This window comes from Salmo salar, chromosome 21 (assembly GCF_965601325.2).
Source record: "Salmo salar chromosome 21, fSalSal1, whole genome shotgun sequence".
NCBI lineage: Eukaryota > Metazoa > Chordata > Actinopteri > Salmoniformes > Salmonidae > Salmo > Salmo salar.
The window spans coordinates 8,447,898-8,469,879 of record NC_138311.1 but is presented as its reverse complement, the minus strand read 5'-3'; the positions used below and the strand labels follow the sequence as shown (position 1 = coordinate 8,469,879).

Here is a 21,982-nt window from a genome sequence, read left to right as displayed (position 1 = left end):
TTAGGATAAAAAGGAACGGAATAGAGGTAAGCACAGGCAAAGTCCTAGAGGAAAACTTGGTTCAGTCTGCTTTCCAACAGACACTGGGAGACAAATTGACCTATCAGCAGGACGATAACCGAAAATGAAAGGCCAAATATACACTGGAGTTTCTTACCAAGACAACATTTAAAGTTCCTTAGTGGCCTAGTTACAGTTTTGACTTAAATTGGCTTGAAAATGGCTGTCTAGCAATGATCAACAACCAACTTGACAGAGCTTGTATCATTTTTTAAGAAATAATGCGCAAAAAATTGTACCATCCAGATTTGCAAAGCTCTTAGAGATTTACCCAGAAAGATTCACAGCTGCAATCGCTGCCAAAGGTGATTCTAACATGTGTTGACTCAGGGGGTTGAATACTTATCTAATCAAGACATAGTGTTTTATTTTGTAATACAACAAATGTGGAAAATGTCAACGGGTGTGAACACTTTCCGAAGGCACTTTCCGAAGCTAATTAACAAAGGGCTTCCTAAAGTAACAACTGCTTCTCATTGCTGCCACTATGGAAACATAATTTCTCTTTACTGCAGCACATTAATGGTAAATGTTCTTGGTACCATCTTGGTTCACCACTGCTTACTTTAAGTCCGGAATTTAATCGTTGCAAATGAGCATTTCAAAATCAATTGTCAGCTTCATGCTTTTGGGACAGATCAAACGCACCTCTGAAAGTGCAGTGCGGAAAATCCTCTATTTGCAAACATTGAATTCTGAATATAGCTATTTCCTTTTGGCACCTGATTGTCCTCTTCTCTATGTAATGTTGGATTTTCCTAATGCAATGTTTCACAATCCATTCCTAGGGGACCTCTCACAATTTGGCTCGGACTCAGCGATGACACACCTATTTCAATTAATCAAGCGCTTGGTGTTTAGTTAAATCAGGTGTGTTAGTGTTGGGCTATAAAAAGGGATGAATCCTAATTTCCATTTTGTAAGATTTTCATTTAGTTATACATTGATGTGAAAGTGACAATTTGACTTGAGTGTAGGTTAGGATTCACCCCATGGGTTTAAAATGGAATGTCATGCAACACCATATGTTGTCAATCCACTTGAGTCTAATACCTTTTCCTTGTCACTCTTTCAGACTCAGAGACCACAGAAGACGAAGGTGGAGACTCCATTGAGACCAAAGAAGGAAGCAGAGGTACTCAGAACCAGGCTATGTATGCAGGTACCATGTCTTTTCCCATCCTTGTCTCAAATGCATGAAGGAGAATACATGAAACGCCAACAGTTTAATGTGTGGCAAGGTAAATTTTGAGAACACCTGTGTAGTATTCACTCCAAGCGACATGGTAGTTGTAGGGCTCTATTTTAACAAACCTAACGAAATGGTAAATATTAGCTCTGGTGGTAGCGTTATAGGTTCGGGGTGTGTCAGAGATATTTTTGCTGTTTTCAGAACTTGAATAATGTGCACAGTAGCAGATGGTGGTGCAAAAGGTCTGAGTTTTGATAAATAAACAAGTTGTGGGTGTGTCGTGGATTGGATCCTCACTTTGTCATTCAGAACGTGCTCCATGGCTATGTGGTTGCTTCAAGTTGTGTATTTACGGTCTTTTATGTATTGCATCGTCATCATTTCCAATTTGAATGTTAAATATCCTGCCCCATATTTGCTAAATATGTTGAAAACTTTTGAAATCCATATTGTTCTTATCGCATTGCTTCAATATAGAAATATGTTGTGAAACATTGGCTAGAGCATTCACACTAATATACAGTAAGGGAAAAAGTATTTGATCCCCTGCTGATTTTGTACGTTTGCCCACTGACAAAGAAATGATCAGTCTATAATTTTAATGGTAGGTTTATTTGAACACTGAGAGACAGAATAACAACAAAAAAATCCAGAAAAACGGATATCAAAAATTGTATAAATTGATTTGCATTTTAATGAGGGGAAATAAGTATTTGACCCACTCTCAATCAGAAAGATTTCTGGCTCCCAGGTGTCTTTTATACAGGTAACGAGCTGAGATTAGGAGCACACTCTTAAAGGGAGTGCTCCTAATCTCAGCTTGTTACCTGTATAAAAGACACCTGTCCACAGAAGCAATCAATCAATCAGATTCCAAACTCTCCACCATGGCCAAGACCAAAGAGCTCTCCAAGGATGTCAGGGACAAGATTGCAGACCTACACAAGGCTGGAATGGGCTACAAGACCATTGCCAAGCAGCTTGGTGAGAAGGTGACTACAGTTGGTGCGATTATTCGCAAATGGAAGAAACACAAAAGAACTGTCAATCTCCCTCGGCCTGGGGCTCCATGCAAGATCTCACCTCGTGGAGTTGCAATGATCATGAGAACGTTGAGGAATCAGCCCAGAACTACACGGGAGGATCTTGTCAATGATCTCAAGGCAGCTGGGACCATAGTCACCAAGAAAACAATTGGTAACACACTACACCGTGAAGGACTGAAATCCTGCAGCGCCCGCAAGGTCCCCCTGCTCAAGAAAGCACATATACATGCCCGTCTGAAGTTTGCCAATGAACATCTGAATGATTCAGAGGACAACTGGGTGAAAGTGTTGTGGTCAGATGAGACCAAAATGGAGCTCTTTGGTATCAACTCAACTCGCCGTGTTTGGAGGAGGAGGAATGCTGCCTATGACCCCAAGAACACCATCCCCACCGACATTATGCTTTGGGGGTGTTTTTCTGCTAAGGGGACAGGACAACTTTACCGCATCAAAGGGACGATGGACGGGGCCATTTACCGTCAAATCTTGGGTGAGAACCTCCTTCCCTCAGCCAGGGCATTGAAAATGGGTCGTGGATGGGTATTCCAGCATGACAATGACCCAAAACACACGGCCAAGGCAACAAAGGAGGGGCTCAAGAAGAAGCACATTAATGTCCTGGAGTGGCCTAGCCAGTCTCCAGACCTTAATCCCATAGAAAATCTGTGGAGGGAGCTGAAGGTTCGAGTTGCCAAACGTCAGCCTCGAAACCTTAATGACTTGGAGAAGATCTGCAAAGAGGAGTGGGACAAAATCCCTCCTGAGATGTGTGCAAACCTGTTGGCCAACTACAAGAAACATCTGACCTCTGTGATTGCCAACAAGGGCTTTGCCACCAAGTACTAAGTCATGTTTTGCAGAGGGGTCAAATACTTATTTCCGTCATTAAAATGCAAATCATTTTATAACAGTTTTGTCATGCGTTTTTCTGGATTTTTTTGTTGTTATTCTGTATCTCACTGTTCAAATAAACCTACCATTAAAATTATAGACTGATCATTTCTTTGTCAGTGGGCAAACATACAAAATCAGCAGGTGATCAAATACTTTTTTCCCTCACTGTAGGGTCTAGGTTTACTGTAAATTGTAGTCTGGACATGGACATGCCAAACGTAGTCAATAAGTAAGATTCAATTCACAAGGCTATTGATAAGGCCTGAAACAACAACTTGTTTTAAGTAGGCTATGTCTAAATATAGTGATATTACAGAAAACGCAACTTAGAGGGTTGCATCTAAACTTTTCACACGAATGGATAAAAATCCAATATAAAGACAAATGAGGAATGTCCACTAAACGTTATACTGCCCACAAACGTAATGTTTTATAAACACCATGAACCATCTTACAGATCATATTTGCAATTCTCCAGAATTAGCAGATGGAATTGCATTGCATTCGAGCCATGTACATTCTCAACATAAACCCATAGATGGTGAATCTTTCTAATAAGTATGTTTTTTAATCAAATTAAACAAAAAACAATCAATCTGCTTTTTAAACCAACAGCAATATTTCTAAATAGAATCGGGTCAGAAGCATCATATCATAATTCACGTATCTCCTTCCATGGCACTGTGCACACATAAGTTTTCAGACACTTTGCTATGAGACTCGGAATTGAGCTCAGGGTCATCCTCTTTCCACTGATCATCCTTAAGACATTTCTACAATTGATTGGACAAGATTTGGAAAGACACACACCTGTCTATATAAGTTCCCACAGTTGACACTGCATGTCTAAACAAAAACCAAGCCACGAGTCCAATTGTCCGTAGAGCCCCGAGACAGGATTGTGTCGAGGCACAAATCTGGGGAAGGGTACCAAAACATTTCTGCAGCATTGAAGGTCCCCAGGAACACAGTGGCCTCCATCATTCTTAAATGTAAGAAGTTTGGATCCACCAAGACTCTTCCTAAAGCTGGGCGTCCGGCCAAACTGAGCAATCGGGGGAGAAGGGCCTTAGTCAAGGAGGTGACCAAGAACCCGATGGTCACTCTGAAAGAACTCTAGAGTTCCTCGGTGGAGATGGGAGAACCTTCCAGAAGGACAACCATCTCTGCAGCACTTCTTGATGAATTAGTTGAGTAACATAGATAATTAAGATGTTTTAGAATGAAACATTGTCATCATATGTGATAGTGTCTTTACCTATTCTTAAACCATGTGAAGGGATGGTGTGATTAACCTCTATGGGCAAGGCGGGACGAATTCGTCCCACCTACGTAACAGCCACCTGAATTCAGTGGCGCGATTTTTGAATCGTTTGAAATAGTATTACTTCAATTTCTCAAACATATGACTATTTTACAGCTATTTAAAGACAAGACTCTCCTTAATCTAACCACACTGTCCGATTTCAAAAAGGCTTTACCACGAAAGCAAAACATTAGATTATGTCAGGAGAGTGCCCAGCCAGAAATAATCAGACACCCATTTTTCAAGCTAGCATATAATGTCACAAAAACCCAAACCACAGCTAAATGCAGCACTAACCTTTTATGATCTTCATCAGATGACACACCTAGGACATTATGTTATACAATACTAACAGTTTGCTAAATTACTCACGATAAACGTTCACAAAAAGCATAACAATTATTTTAAGAATTATAGATACATTACTCCTCTATGCACTCGATATGTCCGATTTTAAAATAGCTTTTCGGATGAAGCACATTTTGCAATATTCTAAGTACATAGCCCAGCCATCACGGCTAGCTATTTTGACACCCGGCAAGATTAGCCTTCACCAAAATCCTATTTCCTATAAGAAAAATGTTCTTACCTTTCCTGTTCTTCGTCAGAATGCACTCCCAGGACTTCTACTTCAATAACAAATGTAGGTTTGGTCCCAAATAATCCATCGTTATATCCAAATATCCTCTGTTTTGTTCGTGCGTTCTAGACACTATACGAATGGTAAATAACGGTCGTGCGCATGGCGCATGGCGTGACAAAAATTGTCTAAATATTCCATTACCGTACTTCGAAGCATGTCAACCGCTGTTTAAAACCATTTTTTATGCCATTTATCTCGTAGAAAAGCGATAATATTTCGACCGGGAATCTGCAATAAGCTAAACAGCCGAATGAAATTTCTCCACGGGGGCGAATCGTGCACGCGCCTCATTCAATGGTCCTCTGATCGGCCACTTGGATAAGGCGATAATCTGTTTCAGCCAGAGGCTGCCTCGTCATCGTTCAGGTTTTTCCCGGGTTCTGAGAGCCTATTGGAGCCCTGGGAATTGTCACGTTACACCTAAGATCCTTACTCTTCAATAAACAGATGCAAGACGCACGACTCCTTGTCAGACAGGCCACTTCCTGCATGAAACCTTGTCAGGTTTTGGCCTGCCATAGGAGTTCTGTTATACTCACAGACACCATTCAAACAGTTTTAGAAACTTTAGGGTGTTTTCTATCCAAACATATTTTCTATCCAACATGCATATTCTAGCTTCTGAGTTGGTGTAGGAGGCAGTTAAAAATGGGCACATATTTTTTCCAAAATTCTCAATACTGCCCCCTAGCCCAAACAGGTTAATGGGGAACCAATTATTTGTCTCCACAATGTCTGTGCGCAGGTCACTCCCCTCAGTGAGCTTGTCCAGGAGTGGGAACAAGAGGTGTCTTACCAAGGATGGGCCTCTATGAGATAGCCCTGACAGAGGAGATTTATGATGTATTTTGGTAAGAATGCCTAAAAAGCATTCCAGAGGACATGAGCTAATAGTTCTGTTCTATACCATACCAGGGAGGGACGGTTCTAGGGAGACCAGACACCGGTCTATATAATGAACACTGTTGAGATAGCAGTTGCTGTCTGCTGTGTTTTATAGATATCTTTTCATACAAAACGTAACCTTTGTGAACTGTTCCTAAGATTTGTGTTTCGTCAATGTACGTTGAAGGGGTGGTTCTTGGGTATAGAATATCTCAGTAGCCATTGTGTTGGCACCCTTTTTCAATGGTTCATTCGAGAGAGTGCATTATTGAAGGTCAAAGTACTTTTGCAAAAGTATCTTAAGTATTAAAGCTGTAGTTTAACTCAGACTTGTGTACTTGTAACTCTCCTCATTTGGTAATGCAGAAATTAGCCACCACACACTCCACCAATCAGGCCTTTATGTAGAATGGCCAGACGGAAGCCACTCCTCAGTAAAAGGCACATGACAACCTGCTTGAAGTTTGCCAAAAGGCACCTAAAGACTCTCACACCATGAGAAACAAGATTCTCTGGCCTGATGAAACCACTATTGTACTATTAGGCCTAAATGTTTTATTTACCTTTATTTAACTAGGCATGTCAGTTAAGAACAAATTCTTATTTTCAATGACAGCCTAGGAACAGTGGGTTAACTGCCTTGATCAGGGGCAGAACAACAGATTTTTACCTTGTCAGCTCAGGGATTCGATCTTGCAACCTTTCAGTTTCTAGTCCAACACTCTAACTACTAGGCTACCTGCTGCTGCGAATGCCAAGCGTCACATATGGAGGAAACCCGACACCTTCCCTGTGGGGATGTTTTTCAGCACTAGGGACTGCGAGACTAGTCAGGATCTAAGGCAAAGATGAACGGAGCAAAGTACAGAGAGTTCCTTGATGAAAACCTGCTGCAGAGTGCTCAGGACCTCAGACTGGGGCAAAGGTTCACCTTCCAATAGGACAAGCACAGAGACAAGACAAAGCAGGAATGGCTTCGGGACAAGTCTCTGAATGTCCTTGAGTGGCCCAGCCAGAACCTGGACTTGAAACCGATCAAACATCTCTGGAGAGACCTGAAAATAGCTGTGCAGCTATGCTCCCCATCCAACCTAACAGAGCTTGAGAGGATTTGCAGAGAAGAATGGGAGAAACTCCCCAAATACACGTGTGCCAAGCTTGTAGCGTCATACCCAAGAAGACTCAAGGCTGTAATCGCTGTCAAAGGTGCTTCAGCAAAGTATTGAGGGTCTGAATACTTATGTAATTATATAAATAAGCAAACAGTTCTAAAAAACAGTTTTTGCTTTGTCATTATGGGGTATTGTGTGTAGATTGATGAGGGGAAAAAAACTACACTGCTCAAAAAAATAAAGGGAACACTAAAATAACACATCCTAGATCTGAATGAATGAAAACATCTTATTAAATACTTTTTTTCTTTACATAGTTGAATGTGCTGACAACAAAATCACACAAAAATAATCAATGGAAATCCAATTTACCAACCCATGGAGGTCTGGATTTGGAGTCACACTCAAAATTAAAGTGGAAAACCACACTACAGGCTGATCCAACTTTGATGTAATGTCCTTAAAACAAGTCAAAATGAGGCTCAGTAGTGTGTGTGGCCTCCACGTGCCTGTATGACCTCCCTACAACGCCTGGGCATGCTCCTGATGAGGTGGCGGATGGTCTCCTGAGGGATCTCCTCCCAGACCTGGACTAAAGCATCCGCCAACTCCTAGACAGTCTGTGGTGCAACTTGGCGTTGGTGGATGGAGCGAGACATGATGTCCCAGATGTGCTCAATTGGATTCAGGTCTGGGGAACGGGCAGGCCAGTCCATAGCATCAATGCCTTTCTCTTGCAGGAACTGCTGACACACTCCAGCCACATGAGGTCTAGCATTGTCTTGCATTAGGAGGAACCCAGGGCCAACCGCACCAGCATATGGTCTCACAAGGGGTCTGAGGATCTCATCTCGGTACCTAATGGCAGTCAGGCTACCTCTGGCGAGCACATGGAGGGCTGTGCGGCCCCCCAAAGAAATGCCACCCCACACCATGACTGACCCACCGCCAAACCGGTCATGCTGGAGGATGTTGCAGGCAGCAGAATGTTCTTCATGGCGTCTCCAGACTGTCACGTCTGTCACGTGCTCAGTGTGAACCTGCTTTCATCTGTGAAGAGCACAGGGCGCCAGTGGCAAATTTGCCAATCTTGGTGTTCTCTGGCAAATGCCAAACGTCCTGCACGGTGTTGGGCTGTAAGCACAACCCCCACCTGTGGACGTCGGGCCCTCATACCACCCTCATGGAGTCTGTTTCTGACCGTTTGAGCAGACACATGCACATTTGTGGCCTGCTGGAGGTCATTTTGCAGGGCTCTGGCAGTGCTCCTCCTGCTCCTCCTTGCACAAAGGCGGAGGTAGCGGTCCTGCTGCTGGGTTGTTGCCCTCCTACGGCGTCCTCCACATCTCCTGATGTACTGGCCTGTCTCCTGGTAGCGCCTCCATGCTCTGGACACTACGTTGACAGACACAGCAAACCTTCTTGCCACAGCTCGCATTGATGTGCCATCCTGGATGAGCTGCACTACCTGAGCCACTTGTGTCGGTTGTAGACTCCGTCTCATGCTACCACTAGAGTGAAAGCACCGCCAGCATTCAAAAGTGACCAAAACATCAGCCAGGAAGCATAGGAACTGAGAAGTGGTCTGTGGTTACCACCAGCAGAACCACTCCTTTATTGGGGGTGTCTTGCTAATTGCTAATAATTTCCACGTGTTGTCTATTCCATTTGCACAACAGCATGTGAAATGTATTGTCAATCAGTGTTGCTTCCTAAGTGGACAGTTTGATTTCACAGAAGTGTGATTGACTTGGAGTTACATTGTGTTGTTTAAGTGTTCCCTTTATTTTTTTGAGCAGTATATGTAATACATTTTAGAATGAGGCTGTAACATAACAAAATATGGAAAAAATCAAGGGGTCTGAAAACCTTCCAGAGGCACTGTATGTGGATTGAGAATAATGAAAAAGAATGAGGTCAAAAAACTGTAGTACCATTTTTTCCATTTTACTACAGTCGGCTAAATCAGGGTCACACAGAATGTTTCTTGGTAGTCTTAAGCAAATCTACTTTGAATCAAAAATATATACCTCACACACATGGTTATGGGCTTATACAGTTCAAATGTATTCAATTTTGAGTTTGCATCACAATATTACACTTTATTTACAAAATACTGAAATAAACCAAAACATTTGACATAGAAACACTTGATTTTCAGGTGTAAAAAGAAAGGTGCATTAATTATGAAATTATGAAACATATTAACATTCCACCAATGAGGCCACTAGAGGTTGATTTGGTCATTTGACTGTTGGAAAGGGCTACAAGTTTTTAATTCATAGGCTACTTGGCTAATGGCAAGGGTAAAAATATGCACCTATGTGATGCTGCTAAACCAGCCTTGATTAAGCGGAGGGTACGCTATGCTTGGTTTTTAATCAAATTAAACAAAATGGGGGTGAACCAATAGTTTTTATGTTTCTAAATACGAGATTCACCAGCACAAAATGCACATCTCTCTTCCATGGGCAATGTGCATGATGGCTGGATAGTCTGCCATTCAGCTCTCAAAATCCATGCAATTATCAACTGTGTTACAGTACCTGTAGGACCTGATTTTTGTGGGTCTTAAAACTTCCCATTAGTGCTGCATGAAATTGTCAGTGTTTTTAAGAAAACACCTCAAATATTGTGAGTTGTGAGCTGATGTTAGACACGTAAATTGCTGAACCTGGTGTTAGGGCTGGAAAATGACAGTGGGACAGTTTTTACATGACAAAATTGCAAACTAATGTGCATTTGACACTTGCACTTCCTTAGCGCCAGCCAAAAATAGAGCTCATAGACTTCTTAACCTTCACATTCTCTGCACCAGATAGCGTAATACAATTTAAGCCATCAGTTGGATTCACAGCATTATCTGTATAGAAAGAAAAATGACTTAGTCTTTTTTCCATGGTTGCTATGGTTTTGAAAAGGAACATTGGTCTTTATAATTCTAGAGTTTAGGCATATTTGTCCTACCTGTTGCTCACAATTACAGGTAACTATGCCAACTGAGGTACACCCTTGTTCTGAATTATTAAAGTATTTCAGGTAGAGTAACTCAAATATTGGCTAACAAACAAAACTATTTGTGTTTCATGTTATATCTTGCCACAGGGTACAGAATGATGGACAGCTGGGGCAAAGGACTTCAAGACATCTCCAAGCCCTCCAGGCAAGCAAACAGGGTGGAGCAAGCAGCCACCCAGATCAAGCACCAAGGGGTCAAGTCTCTGATAAGAGCACATATGCTAATCTAACTGGGCCAGTAAGGGAGTCCAAGGAAAGTGTGTCTTTAGCAAGCGGTTACTATGACAGCAGGTTCAGTATCTAAAATGGAAGTATACTCAAAACATACTCCTTTAGGTAAACATTACCAAGAAGCCTGGGTAACACACTTAGGAAAGCAGAAAATATTAAAGCTCACCCATCTCAAACACCCGCAACACAAGTTAATACAAGTATTTCAGATGACTTACTATTACACTGTGCAACACATAATAATGCTTTAAGAAGTGGGTTGTTGCCCTTGGGAAAGCTCCCACTTAAGAAAGAATAAAGTCACTGTGGTGTGTGAATGCATTTGCTGTCACCACATGAATGGAGGTGCAGGTGATATACTGAGGAGGATCACTCAGGGATTTACTTGAGTAGCTGTTACAACAGATTTCACTACTGATATGATTAGTAAACATTCCTTAAAGAGGCAATCTGCAATTTATATACTTTTGGACTTTTATATGAATGATATACTGTACACTGAGTATTCCAAACATTAGGAACACCTCAGAGCAGCCTCAATTTGTTGAGAAAAACACTTGACAAAGTGTCGAAAGCGTTCCACAGGATTGCTAGCCTATGTTGGCTTGAATGCTTTGTACAGTTGTGTCAAGTTGGCTAGATTTCCTTTGGGTGGTGGATCAATCTTGATACACACGGGAAACTGTTGAGCTTGAAAAACCCAGCAGCGTTGCATTTCTTGACACAAACCGGTGCGCCTGGCACCTACTACCATACCCTGTTCAAAGGCACTTACAGTTTCTGTCTTGCCCATTCACTCTCTGAATGGCACACATACATAATCCATGTTTCAATTGTCTCAAGGTTTAAAAATGCTTCTTTAACCTGTCCCCTCCCCTTCATCTACACTGATTGAAGTGGATTTAACAAGTGACATAAATAAGGGATCATAGCTTTCACCTGGATTCACCTGGTCAGTTCTTAATGTTTCATATACTCAGTGTATATACCTATTGATTCTTGAAGAATACAACTTTTAAATGACTCATGACCCTACTTCAACTGCCGTACCCCATCAGAACCCCAAAATATAAGCTTGTATTACTCCATTGTTTTTAAACAATGTAATTGAACACAAACACTAAAGCCTCAAAACATAGTTAAAACTATAACTATGATCTTATGGATGGTCTGTCCTTGCATCCAGTTTGAGAGTAGTTACATTTCTCCAGCCCCATCCCTCATCTGTTTACCAAAATCAGTGGCTGGGGGATCCAGTTTATTATTGTTTGAATCACAGATTGCCCCTTTTAGCATCAAATTACTTTCTGACCTATATTTAGATTAATTGTCATTTTGTCTCACAATTTCCTTCAACTCCCCCATTACAATTTTGCTTTCCATTTTGACCAACACCAGTCAGTGAATGAAAATAAATAAAGTGGGCAAATTGTGCAAGCAAGCAGTTAGTGCATTCCAAACATTTCCAAAGTTTGAGCATAGACTTGCTTCTTTAGCTTTGTTTGGATTTCACATGGACTAATTTATATCAACTGCCATTCAGAGCACTGTTTACATCACATTGTATGTGTGAGGTATCATTGACCCCTTTGGATCTTCTATGGTTGTTATGCATGCCATTGTTGAAGAGATGATTTTCAGTTTGCCATGCCTGCTGTTTACAATCTTGTGATTTAACAGACAGAATGATGAGCTTGAAATCTTTCGTTTCATATAAAGTGTAATTTTATTTTGGCAGCCCAAGAGCTCTATTTTTACAAACCAAATGCAAACGTGAATCTTAGTGCATTCGCAGAAATATTTGAGCTATTTTGATGGCAGGAATTATGGCCGCAACCCCTGGGGTTAGCGTAAAGCGGCAGGCTTCCTATCAATTCGTAAATTGTAGGTGTGACAAGGGCTTTTTATGTGGTTGCTTCAAGTTGTGTGTTTATGGTGTTGGATGTCCAATTCGCAATGAAGGCATGGATGTCCGTCCTATCCATTGAAGATAGTTTATTAAATATTATAGGCCTACAGTAACCGTATAATAGGCCTAGTTATAACAAAGATGTATACATTTTTTTAAATACAAAAAGTAGGCTAGTTGGCTTCAACATGGAAGTAGATTTGCCTACATATTGCATTTGCATTTCGGAAATTGCATTTCATGTCCGAGCCATGGACATTGCCTTCCAAACATTATAATAAGATTAGGCTACCTTCGCCGTTGATATGACCCATATGGTGACTTGCCAGGTAAAGAATTGTAAAGGTAAACAAACATACAGGCAAACATCAATAGTGAATTCAGCGCCGCAGACATAATTACCACGATTTTACATTTAGGTCCAACAGAGGAAAGTGGAAGATCATATTTCTTTACAAAATGATCAACGAAAAACAAAAAGCAATCTTTTTTTATCAACAATGTTTCTAAACAGGCTTCCTGCAGTCACTCAGAAACCTGGCGCTTTCCCATCCGGACCCAACAGGCATAAATATATATATATTTAAAAAAAAAATTTTATTGAATATTTAAAACATACAATATACTTGCAGTGAAGCCGCTCAACAACTGCATCACATTAGTCATCTAACAGCCTCCCATCCAGAAACACACATAGAAGCAACCAGGGTCAACACCCTGCTCCAAGACCCCCCCCCCCCCCCGGGAAAAAATAAATACATCCAATAAATCCATTCCCCACCCCCAAGACCCCCCCCCCCCCCCGCACCAACAAAATGAACAAAAGAGAAAAAAGAGAAAGACAGAGGGAAACAGAAAACAACAATGCAAAAAACAAAAGACATCAAGGACAACAAAAATCACAACAGCAAGGCCAGCTGAATATGTTTGAGTGCATGTATGGCACTATTTACATGTGTGTGTGTGTCCGTGTATGTGCACATGTGTGCATTTGAATGAGAGTGTGTGTATATTGCATGTGTACAAACACCTGCACGGCATCAGCCTCAGGCAAACCGGCATTAACTGTAACAACACTGCCCCTCAGTGTCATTCACACTTACTTTTGTTATCTTTTATTTTGACTTAATTATTACTTCTATCTTTGACCGTCATTGTAGACTAATAGCTGCCATAGCTAGGTTATTTAACATCCAATATGATTGCGTAGTACTGGTTTGGACTGAGTCAAATCAGGAGAAGCTAGTTAAGCTAGCTAGGCTAATCGACGCTGCATGCACTTTCTCATCCTACAAATGTACAAACAACAACAACTCCATTCAGAATATAAAGTAGCAGTCTACCTGTGGCTCTTGATCATTGTAGCTTTTTCCTCTCCTTGAAGTTTTAATTATTTAATTTAACTCCATTTTCCCTTAAATAGATATCTCCTTTCTTTTGCCCCCCTTGAAGGCTCTATAACTGTAGCCTATTGCCGCTATAATTACTTATGATTGGCCAACAACAACAACAATTGCTACAGGCGCCACTCTCGTGAAAAGCAAAGAGCAGAAGCATAAATAAAAAATTGTATCTCTCTCTACCGCAGCAGTTACATTCGGATTTGTATGGGTCCTTCCGGATAAGTCAGTTAAATTTACACATACCTGAGTCGCATGACAATCAGATCCGACCCAGACCCGTGACATTATTTAGAATTCTGGATCCGGATCCGCTCAGGTCCCGGATCGGGTCTCGGGTTTTCGGGTACAGGTGAATCCGTGAAGGCCTCTACTGTCACTGACATCTTTCATTCAATGGGCATTGCACATAATGAGTTAAAACATTTTACAGAAGCTGGGAAAAAATCAAATATAAAGAAAAAAAGTGAATGTCTGCTGACTTTTGCTGCTCCCGAAGTTGATATTTGAATAAACATTGGTGATAGGCTACTGATTAGGCTATTGTGCACTTCCGCTGGCAAAATTGATGCCATAACCAACTGCCTTAACTGCTATGACCAGCTTTTGGTTGGTCTTAAATATTCCCAGTTGCACTGCATGAAATTGGCAATTTGGTGCACGTTTTTAAGGACACAGCTCAGATATTTCCATTCCTCCCACCTTAGCGCAAGCGCCTTGATGTTAGACGGATAAATTACCAACCCTTGCGCAAGGGTTGGAAGATAGCAAACCGCCTACAAGCATGTGCGTGTGACAATAGCACTGCCTTAAATGGAATTCCCAATAGCACTGCCGCAAGCCGAAAATAGAACTCCCAGTGTTAATGATATCCTTGACATTACTCACACTGGCCCAGGTATCATTTAGAACTCTTTCTCTAACAGATCATTTCCCATAACCATCTTCTTTCAGGAGCCAATCTGAAAATGTTTTGAGGGAATCTTCCCCACAAGTCCTCCCACCCCCCTCCCCCAGAATTATTAAATGCCCCTCCACTTCTCCAATGCCAAGCTGCTCTGGAACAGCCCCTCACACACCCCTCACACCCCGCAAGAAACATTTTGTGCCAACCGACTACCAAGACACAGTCCCTGCTGAATTTGAGGAAATGTTAAGACATCCAAAATTATCAGCCATGTCTCAAAGCAGCACTCAGAATTCCCGTCCTCAGACACCTGTCAGTGTCAACGAGTACTCCCACAAGGAATACCAGTATAGGCCGTCCCCAAAACTGACCAGAGCAAGCTCCAAGATCTTTGAGAAGGTGCGCGGTTTCGAAGAGCGAAGGCGAAGTTATGACCATGAAGGCTCCATCTCGGGACGGTCCTGGGCCGGGTTCAACCACGCTGGGTCTGTCGACTCAGATGATGGAGGGAACTGGTTGGGCGTCTCCAGAGAGAGTTCGAGGGAAGACCTACGAGAGGCTCTGAAGGAGGACGCTGCCGAACGGAGGTCCAATTTCAGACAGAAGGCTGCATCCTTAGAGGACTGCAGGCCCCGTACCACCCAGAAGGTCCAGGAAATCAAGAACAAGTTCACTGAAGAGCTTCAACGAATCAAGAAACTTGTGGGTAAACCTCACATGAAGAAGTCCTTCTCCACCCAGCAGCTCTCACTCAGGGCAAGAGGCAGGCAGCCCTTGAGGAAGATTGAGCCCCTCCCACCGCAAATTCTCCAGAAGCTCCAGGAAAGGGAGCGAACCCATCAGGAGAAAGAGCAGAAAGAGACAGAACAGTCTATAAAGGTAGCGCCACCAAAATCACCACGACTGCACCTACAAGCACGGCAGGGGCAGCCTTCGCCCCAAACCCACGAGATTGAGGGCCCCTCCATGAGTAACATAACAGTCAGTAGATTGGGAGCAGTAGCAGCCACTCCAGAATCTATGCAACTGGTTCACTTATCTGGACAGAGGCCAACAAGACAGGTAAATCGAGTCAGTCCAATCAAGGAGATCCTTCAGAGGTCTCCATCACCAGTTGTTCAGAGGGTATCTCATATGCAAGAGTCTCAGGACATCCAAGAATCTCCTGCCCAAAAGTCCCCAAAGGAAAAATCGTCAGGAAGAAAAACACCTGTAGAGGTAGCCTTAAGAAAAGTAGAGTATAAACCAGAAAGTCTATTGGTACAGAGAAAGCCTACCGTTGTACAAGAACATCCAATACAACCTCTGCAAAAATCTCCATGGCTGGTTACCTTTTCTACAAATATTCCACTCTCCCCATCTGAGGAGAAAATGGAACTGGAGTTAATCAAGCCAGCCCCCAAGGTAATCATACCTACCATCATTGTCAAAGAAGAGCCCATGGAAGAGGAAGTTCCTCCAGAGACTGACAAGTCTAAAGAGGTGACCAATGTGAAAGAAGGCCAAACACAGAAGACCTGGGGGAAGGGTCGCTGCGCTAGGCCCATGTCTCCAGAGTTAGGTGCGAATTATTTTCTATATTTTTGGGTCAAAATGAAAATGTCTGTCATGTGTATATTAGAGGCTTCTTATCTTATTAACCTTGTCTTTTCAAACTCCAATGCTAATGGGTATTCCTCAGTTCTGAACACATCCATGAATGTCTTTGTAATTTCATTAAAACTGGGTTTTCAAATTACGTTTCGTAATCTGTGCAGATTCTTCAGACGACTCTTTCGTGTCTGCTGAAGAGGACCCCTTGGAGGCCCCTATGTTTGAGTTTCCTCTTAAGGACACTGTGGCAACTGCTGGTACTGAGGTCCTGCTGAGAGTCATCATTGCTGGCACTCCTTTCCCAGAAGGCAAGCTATCTCAATCTTTATGTAGCACATACACTGAGTGTACAAATCATTAGGAACACCTTCCTAATATTGAGTTGCACCCCCTTTTGCCCTCAGAACAGCCTCAATTCGTTGGAGCATGGACTCTACAAGCTGTTGAAAGCATTCCACAGGGATGCTGGCTCATGTTGACTCCAATGCTTGCCACAGTTCCAATGCTTCCCACAGTGTGTCAAGTTGGCTGAATGTCCTTTGGGTGGTGGACCATTCTTGATACATACAGGAAAAAACCCAGCAGCTTTGCAGTTCTGTACTCAAGCCTGGCAGCTTCTACCATACCCTGTTCAAATCCACTTAAATATGTCTTTTTGATATCACCTCAGCTTATATTTGTGTCCTGATCTGTGTCACTTTCTAGTTACCTGGAGGCGAGACAATATTGAGATCACTAACAGCCCAGACTATGGGGTCAAAGTGGAGGGAGAGCGGTATTCACTTCTCATCAAATGTGCAAAACCAAGTGATGCTGGAACATACTGTGTGACAGCTGCCAATGTGGCTGGGAGAGCATCTAGCAGTGCCAGCCTTTCCATCAAACCAGGTAAGCATGAGTTGCAAAATTGTATTGGTTAGATCACACCCCCTCCCCTTGAACCTGATGTCTGCTTGATGTCTTTAGCCTTTGGTAATGGCACCTGACTTTAGCTAACTTTTGCTAACAGAGGTCTGTACTTGGATGGTTGGATCAGTAATGGCATACCATTCTACACTCTTCGAAAAATATGTTCTATCTCGAAACTAAAAGGATTCTTTGGCTGTCCCCATAGGAGAACATTTTGAAAAACCCTTCTGTGTGTCAAGCAGAACCCTTTTGGGTTTCATGTAGAACCCTTTCCACAGAGGGTTCTACATGGAACCAAAAAGGGTTATATTTGGACAGCTGAAAAAACCTTTTGGAACCTTTTTTCTAAGAGTGTAAGTCCTTCAGTTATTTCAGAGAGATGAATTAAAGGATGTTGTGGACATTTGAGTCACTCCATTGACCTATGTGTGTGTAATTTTTATTTGCACTGCCAGAGAATGTGTCATTTAAATTTGCACATCAAAGCCTTCAAATGTGATGAGTACAAGGAAATGAATATGAGTGGGAAAAAAGTCTGATAAGTCTTTAACAAAACAGCATACTTCTGAACAACTTCCCTCAAGTGATTCCCATAAATAGGGACCTAGATAAACATTCCTTTTGTGATAACATGCAGTGAATGATTCATGTGGAGGTTTTCCAATCAGATCAAAACAATGTACTTTGTTATTTTGTTCTTCATAAAGTTATTTCCTCATTTCTCCTCACCCACTCCATCTTTCATAATCTCTCTCTCTCTCTCCACAAAATTTGTGCAAGCAATATATTCCAGCTGAGCCAACTCACTTATAGTTACCATAGCAACTAGGAGGCTAAATTGAACCAATACATTGTTAAAGAACACCGGTTTCCTTGCCATATAAATCCACTGTTGTTGTTCAGATATCACACATCTTGTTTAAGGTAAATTACATCATGGCCTTGATTTTTAAGCATAGGATAATATATGTATATATTCAACCATAAAACTCATCAGTTAATTATTTCATCTTGAACTTAAATTACTCAAATGAGAAACTTAGACCATTTGCTCCCTGAGCCATCAAGATGGTGATATTATTTACAGAGTACAAATGAATGAGAATATGAATACTTGTATATGAGGGAGAAAAAAAAGAGAGGGAGGGAGGATAAGGTTAACACCTGCAGTTAACAGGTAAAACACTCATGATTATGCTAACACACACACATACATTATAGTACATCATTTGTCGTTTTTACTTAACTCCTTTGTACACGGTCACCATTTACATAGACATACAGTACCAGTCAAAAGTTTGGACACACCAACTCATTCAAGAGTTCCTTTATTTTTACTATTTTCAACATTGTAGAATAATAGTGAAGACATCAAACTATGAAATAACACATATGGAATCATGTAGTAACCAAAAAAGTGTTAAACAAATCTAAATATATTTTAGATTTAGATTCTTCAAAGTAGCCACCCTTTGCCTTGATGACAGCTTTGCACACTCTGGGCATTCTGTCAACCACCTTCATGAGGTAGTCACCTGGAATGCATTTCCATAAACAGGTGTGCCTTGTTAAAAGTGAATTAGTGGAATTTATTTCCTTCTTATTAATGCATTTGTAGCAATCAGTTGTGTTGTGACAAGGTAGGGGTAATACAGAAGATAGCCCTATTTGGTAAAAGACCAAGTCCATACTATGGCAAGAACAGCTCAAATAAGCAACGTGAAATGACAGTCCATGATTACTTTAAGACAAGAAGGTAAGTCAATCTGGAAAATTTCAAGAACTTTGAAAGTTTCTTCAAGTGCAGTCGTAAAAACCATCAAGCACTATGATGAAGCTGAATCTCATGAGGACCGCCACAGGAAAGGAAGACCCAGAGTTACCTCTGCTGCAGAGGATAAGTTCAGAGTTATCAGCCTCAGAAATTTCAGCCCAAATAAATGCTTCACAGAGTTCAAGTAACAGACACATCTCAACATCAACTGTTCAGAGGAGACTGTGTGAATCAGGCCTTCATGGTCGAATTGCAGTGAAGAAACCACAACTAAAGGACACCAATGAGAAGAAGAGACTTGCTTGGGCCAAGAAACATGAGCAATGGACATTAGACTGGTGGAAATCTGTCCTTTGGTCTGATGAGTCCAAAATAAAATTGTTTGGTTCCAACCGCCATCTTTGTGAGACGCAGAGTAGGTGAACAGATGATCTCCTCGTGTGTGGTTCCCACCGTGAATCATGGAGGAGGAGGTGTGATGGTGTCTGGGTGCTTTGCTGGTGACACTGTCTGATGTATTTAGGATTCAAGGCACACTTAACGAGCATGGCTACCACAGCATTCTGCAGTGATACACCATCCCATCTGGTTTGCGCTTAGCGGGTCTATCTTTTGTTTTTCAACAGAACAATGACCCAACACACCTCCAGGCTGTGTAAGGGCTATTTGACCAAGAAGGAGAGTGATGGAGTGTTGAATGATGACATGGCCTCCACAATCACTCAACCCAATTCAATCAATCAATAAAATATATTTATAAAGCCCTTTTTACATGAGCCGATGTCACAAAGTGCTGTACAGAAACCCAGCCTAAAACCCCAAACAGCAAGCAATAGAGATGTAGAAGCACGGTGGCTAGAAAAAACTCCCTAGAAAGGCCAGAACCAAGGAAGAAACATGGAGAGATGGTTTGGGATGAGTTGGACTGCATAGTGAAGGAAAAGCAGCCAACAAGTGCTCAGCATATGTGGGAACTCCTTCAAGACTGATGGAAAAGCAATCCAGGTGAAGCTGGTTGAGAGAATGCCAAGCGTGTGCAAAGCTGTCATCAAGGCAAAGGGTGGCTACTTTGAAGAATCTCAAATATAAAATATATGCTTTTTTTGGTTACTACATGATTGTATGATTCCATATGTGCTATGTATTAGAGTTGATGTATTCACTATTATTCTACAATGTAGAAAATAGTAAAAATAAAGAAAAACCCTTGAATGAGTAGGTGTGTCCAAACTTTTGACTGGTACTGAACATGATCTTGTAAGTCCCCTATGGTCTCATAAAACACCCAAGGTTGGCAAATTGAATATACGGCATAATAACTTTAATAAGAGATTATTAATACTTAAGAATTTAAATGGTTATCATGCTTATACATTCTTTTTTTTTTTTACAATTAATTAAATAGTTATTAATGAATAGTTCATAAATTGTTTATTAATGCTTATTCATGAAAGTTATACGGATGCCCAAGAAAAAATGTAATAACGTAGACCCTTGGAATTATCTAATTTGAAAGACTTTCTCGTTTGAACGACTTATTCAAAAAATTAAACGTCATTGTTATTTTGTCTAATTAGGCCTCATTTGTTATGCAGCTTGTCAGACAATGTAATGGTTGCTGCGGCCATTCATTCACAGACTCCATCCATTGATATGATTATTCATTGACAGTTCTTTGATAACCTACAGCACGGCTGCTTTTGAATGCCAGAGCATGTAAGTGGACAAGTGTGGAGCAAGGAGCACAGCATAATTCGAGCAGATAAAAAAAAATTGTGTAGTACCAATAAGCTTCACATGTGCATTGAGCGTGGGAAATGTGCACTACAAATTAAATATTAATATTATTATTATGAAGACAGAAAAAAACACATGTAAGAGCTTAATTACATGAAAGAATATTTGTGGGAATATAGCCAAAATATAAACAAGAGAAATGAGAATGGAATATATTTGAAAACCCGAAAATTGATAAATACATTGAGATGAAGCTGCCCCCGTCTGTGGATGCCATAAAAAAAAAAAAAAAAAATGTTGATTTGATTAGAGAAAGAAAACAAGTAGGCCCTCAGGTCAGGACTCAATACTGCTATCTGCAGGAAGATAACGAGATTCCAACATACCATAGTACACAACTGCCCTTGATTGTGATCTAGAAAGAAATGTTGAATGAAATGTGTGAGACACAACAAGGAAACAATAGTTTTCTATCAATAGAATCAATGTAGTGTTTAATTCCACACATGCTATCTTCTGCTGCATCGTCAGTCTGATGTTCTACCTCCTCCATTATCGGAAAAAGCTGGGACATTCACTGTCTGTTGGTAGAGCTGCTGTTGGGAGACACTGACTCGACGCCAAAAACTTTGGAACTCAAGAACTCGGATACCTGTGACAACACCTGCTACCAACTAGCCAGCTAGCTAGTTAGGTTGCAACGGAGTCCGCTTCGCCTGGAATAGCTAACTAACGTTTCCAGCACTGTAGAATCTGTGTTTATTATTCTCATGTCCACGACAATATTGACAATCCGTAGTTCCAATGCAGCAATTGTTTGCTAACGGGGACTACGGGAATGCGGTGGCTATGCTTACAAACATATTTCAATTCTGCGCAAAGCACACAAAACTCAATTCTGCGCAAACTTATGGGAAAAACGCAAATTGTTCTCAAGTCCTACGGCAGGACGCCGCTCGGGCCTAATGGCTCGTATTATAAGGAGGATGGGATTCAGCCAAATCATTTGTGTTCCTGGATCCTTTCACAGCATAATAAGGCTGCGTTGAGACAATGACTTGAAATCTAATCAAATCAAATGTTATTTGTCATATGTGCTGAATAGAACAGGTGTAGACCTTACAGTGAAATGCTTACTTACAAGTCCTTAATTAACCAACAATGCAGTTTTAAGAAAAATACCTGCTAAGTAAAACAAAAGTAGATAAGGAAAAAAATAACAAATAAAAGTAACAAATAATTAAAGAGCAGCAGTAAAATAACAATAGCCAGGCTATATACAGGGGGTACCGGTACAAAGTCAATGTGCAGGGGAAGTCGAGGTAATTGAGGTAAAATGTACATGTAGGTAGAGTTATTAAAGTGA

General features: G+C 41.3%; 1 protein-coding gene across 1 annotated transcript in view; it reads left to right on the top strand.

Moving 5' to 3' along the window:
* The first annotated feature begins 14,873 nt into the window (after positions 1 to 14,873).
* The window catches only part of LOC106581680 (striated muscle preferentially expressed protein kinase), a 171,851-nt gene continuing 164,742 nt past the window's right edge, over positions 14,874 to 21,982 (top strand). The window contains exons 1-4 of the mRNA XM_082967289.1: positions 14,874 to 15,584; positions 15,972 to 16,164; positions 16,361 to 16,504; positions 16,902 to 17,084. Of these exons, the coding sequence (XP_082823415.1) occupies positions 14,874 to 15,584; positions 15,972 to 16,164; positions 16,361 to 16,504; positions 16,902 to 17,084 (1,231 nt within the window). The remainder of the gene's footprint in view (positions 15,585 to 15,971; positions 16,165 to 16,360; positions 16,505 to 16,901; positions 17,085 to 21,982) is intronic.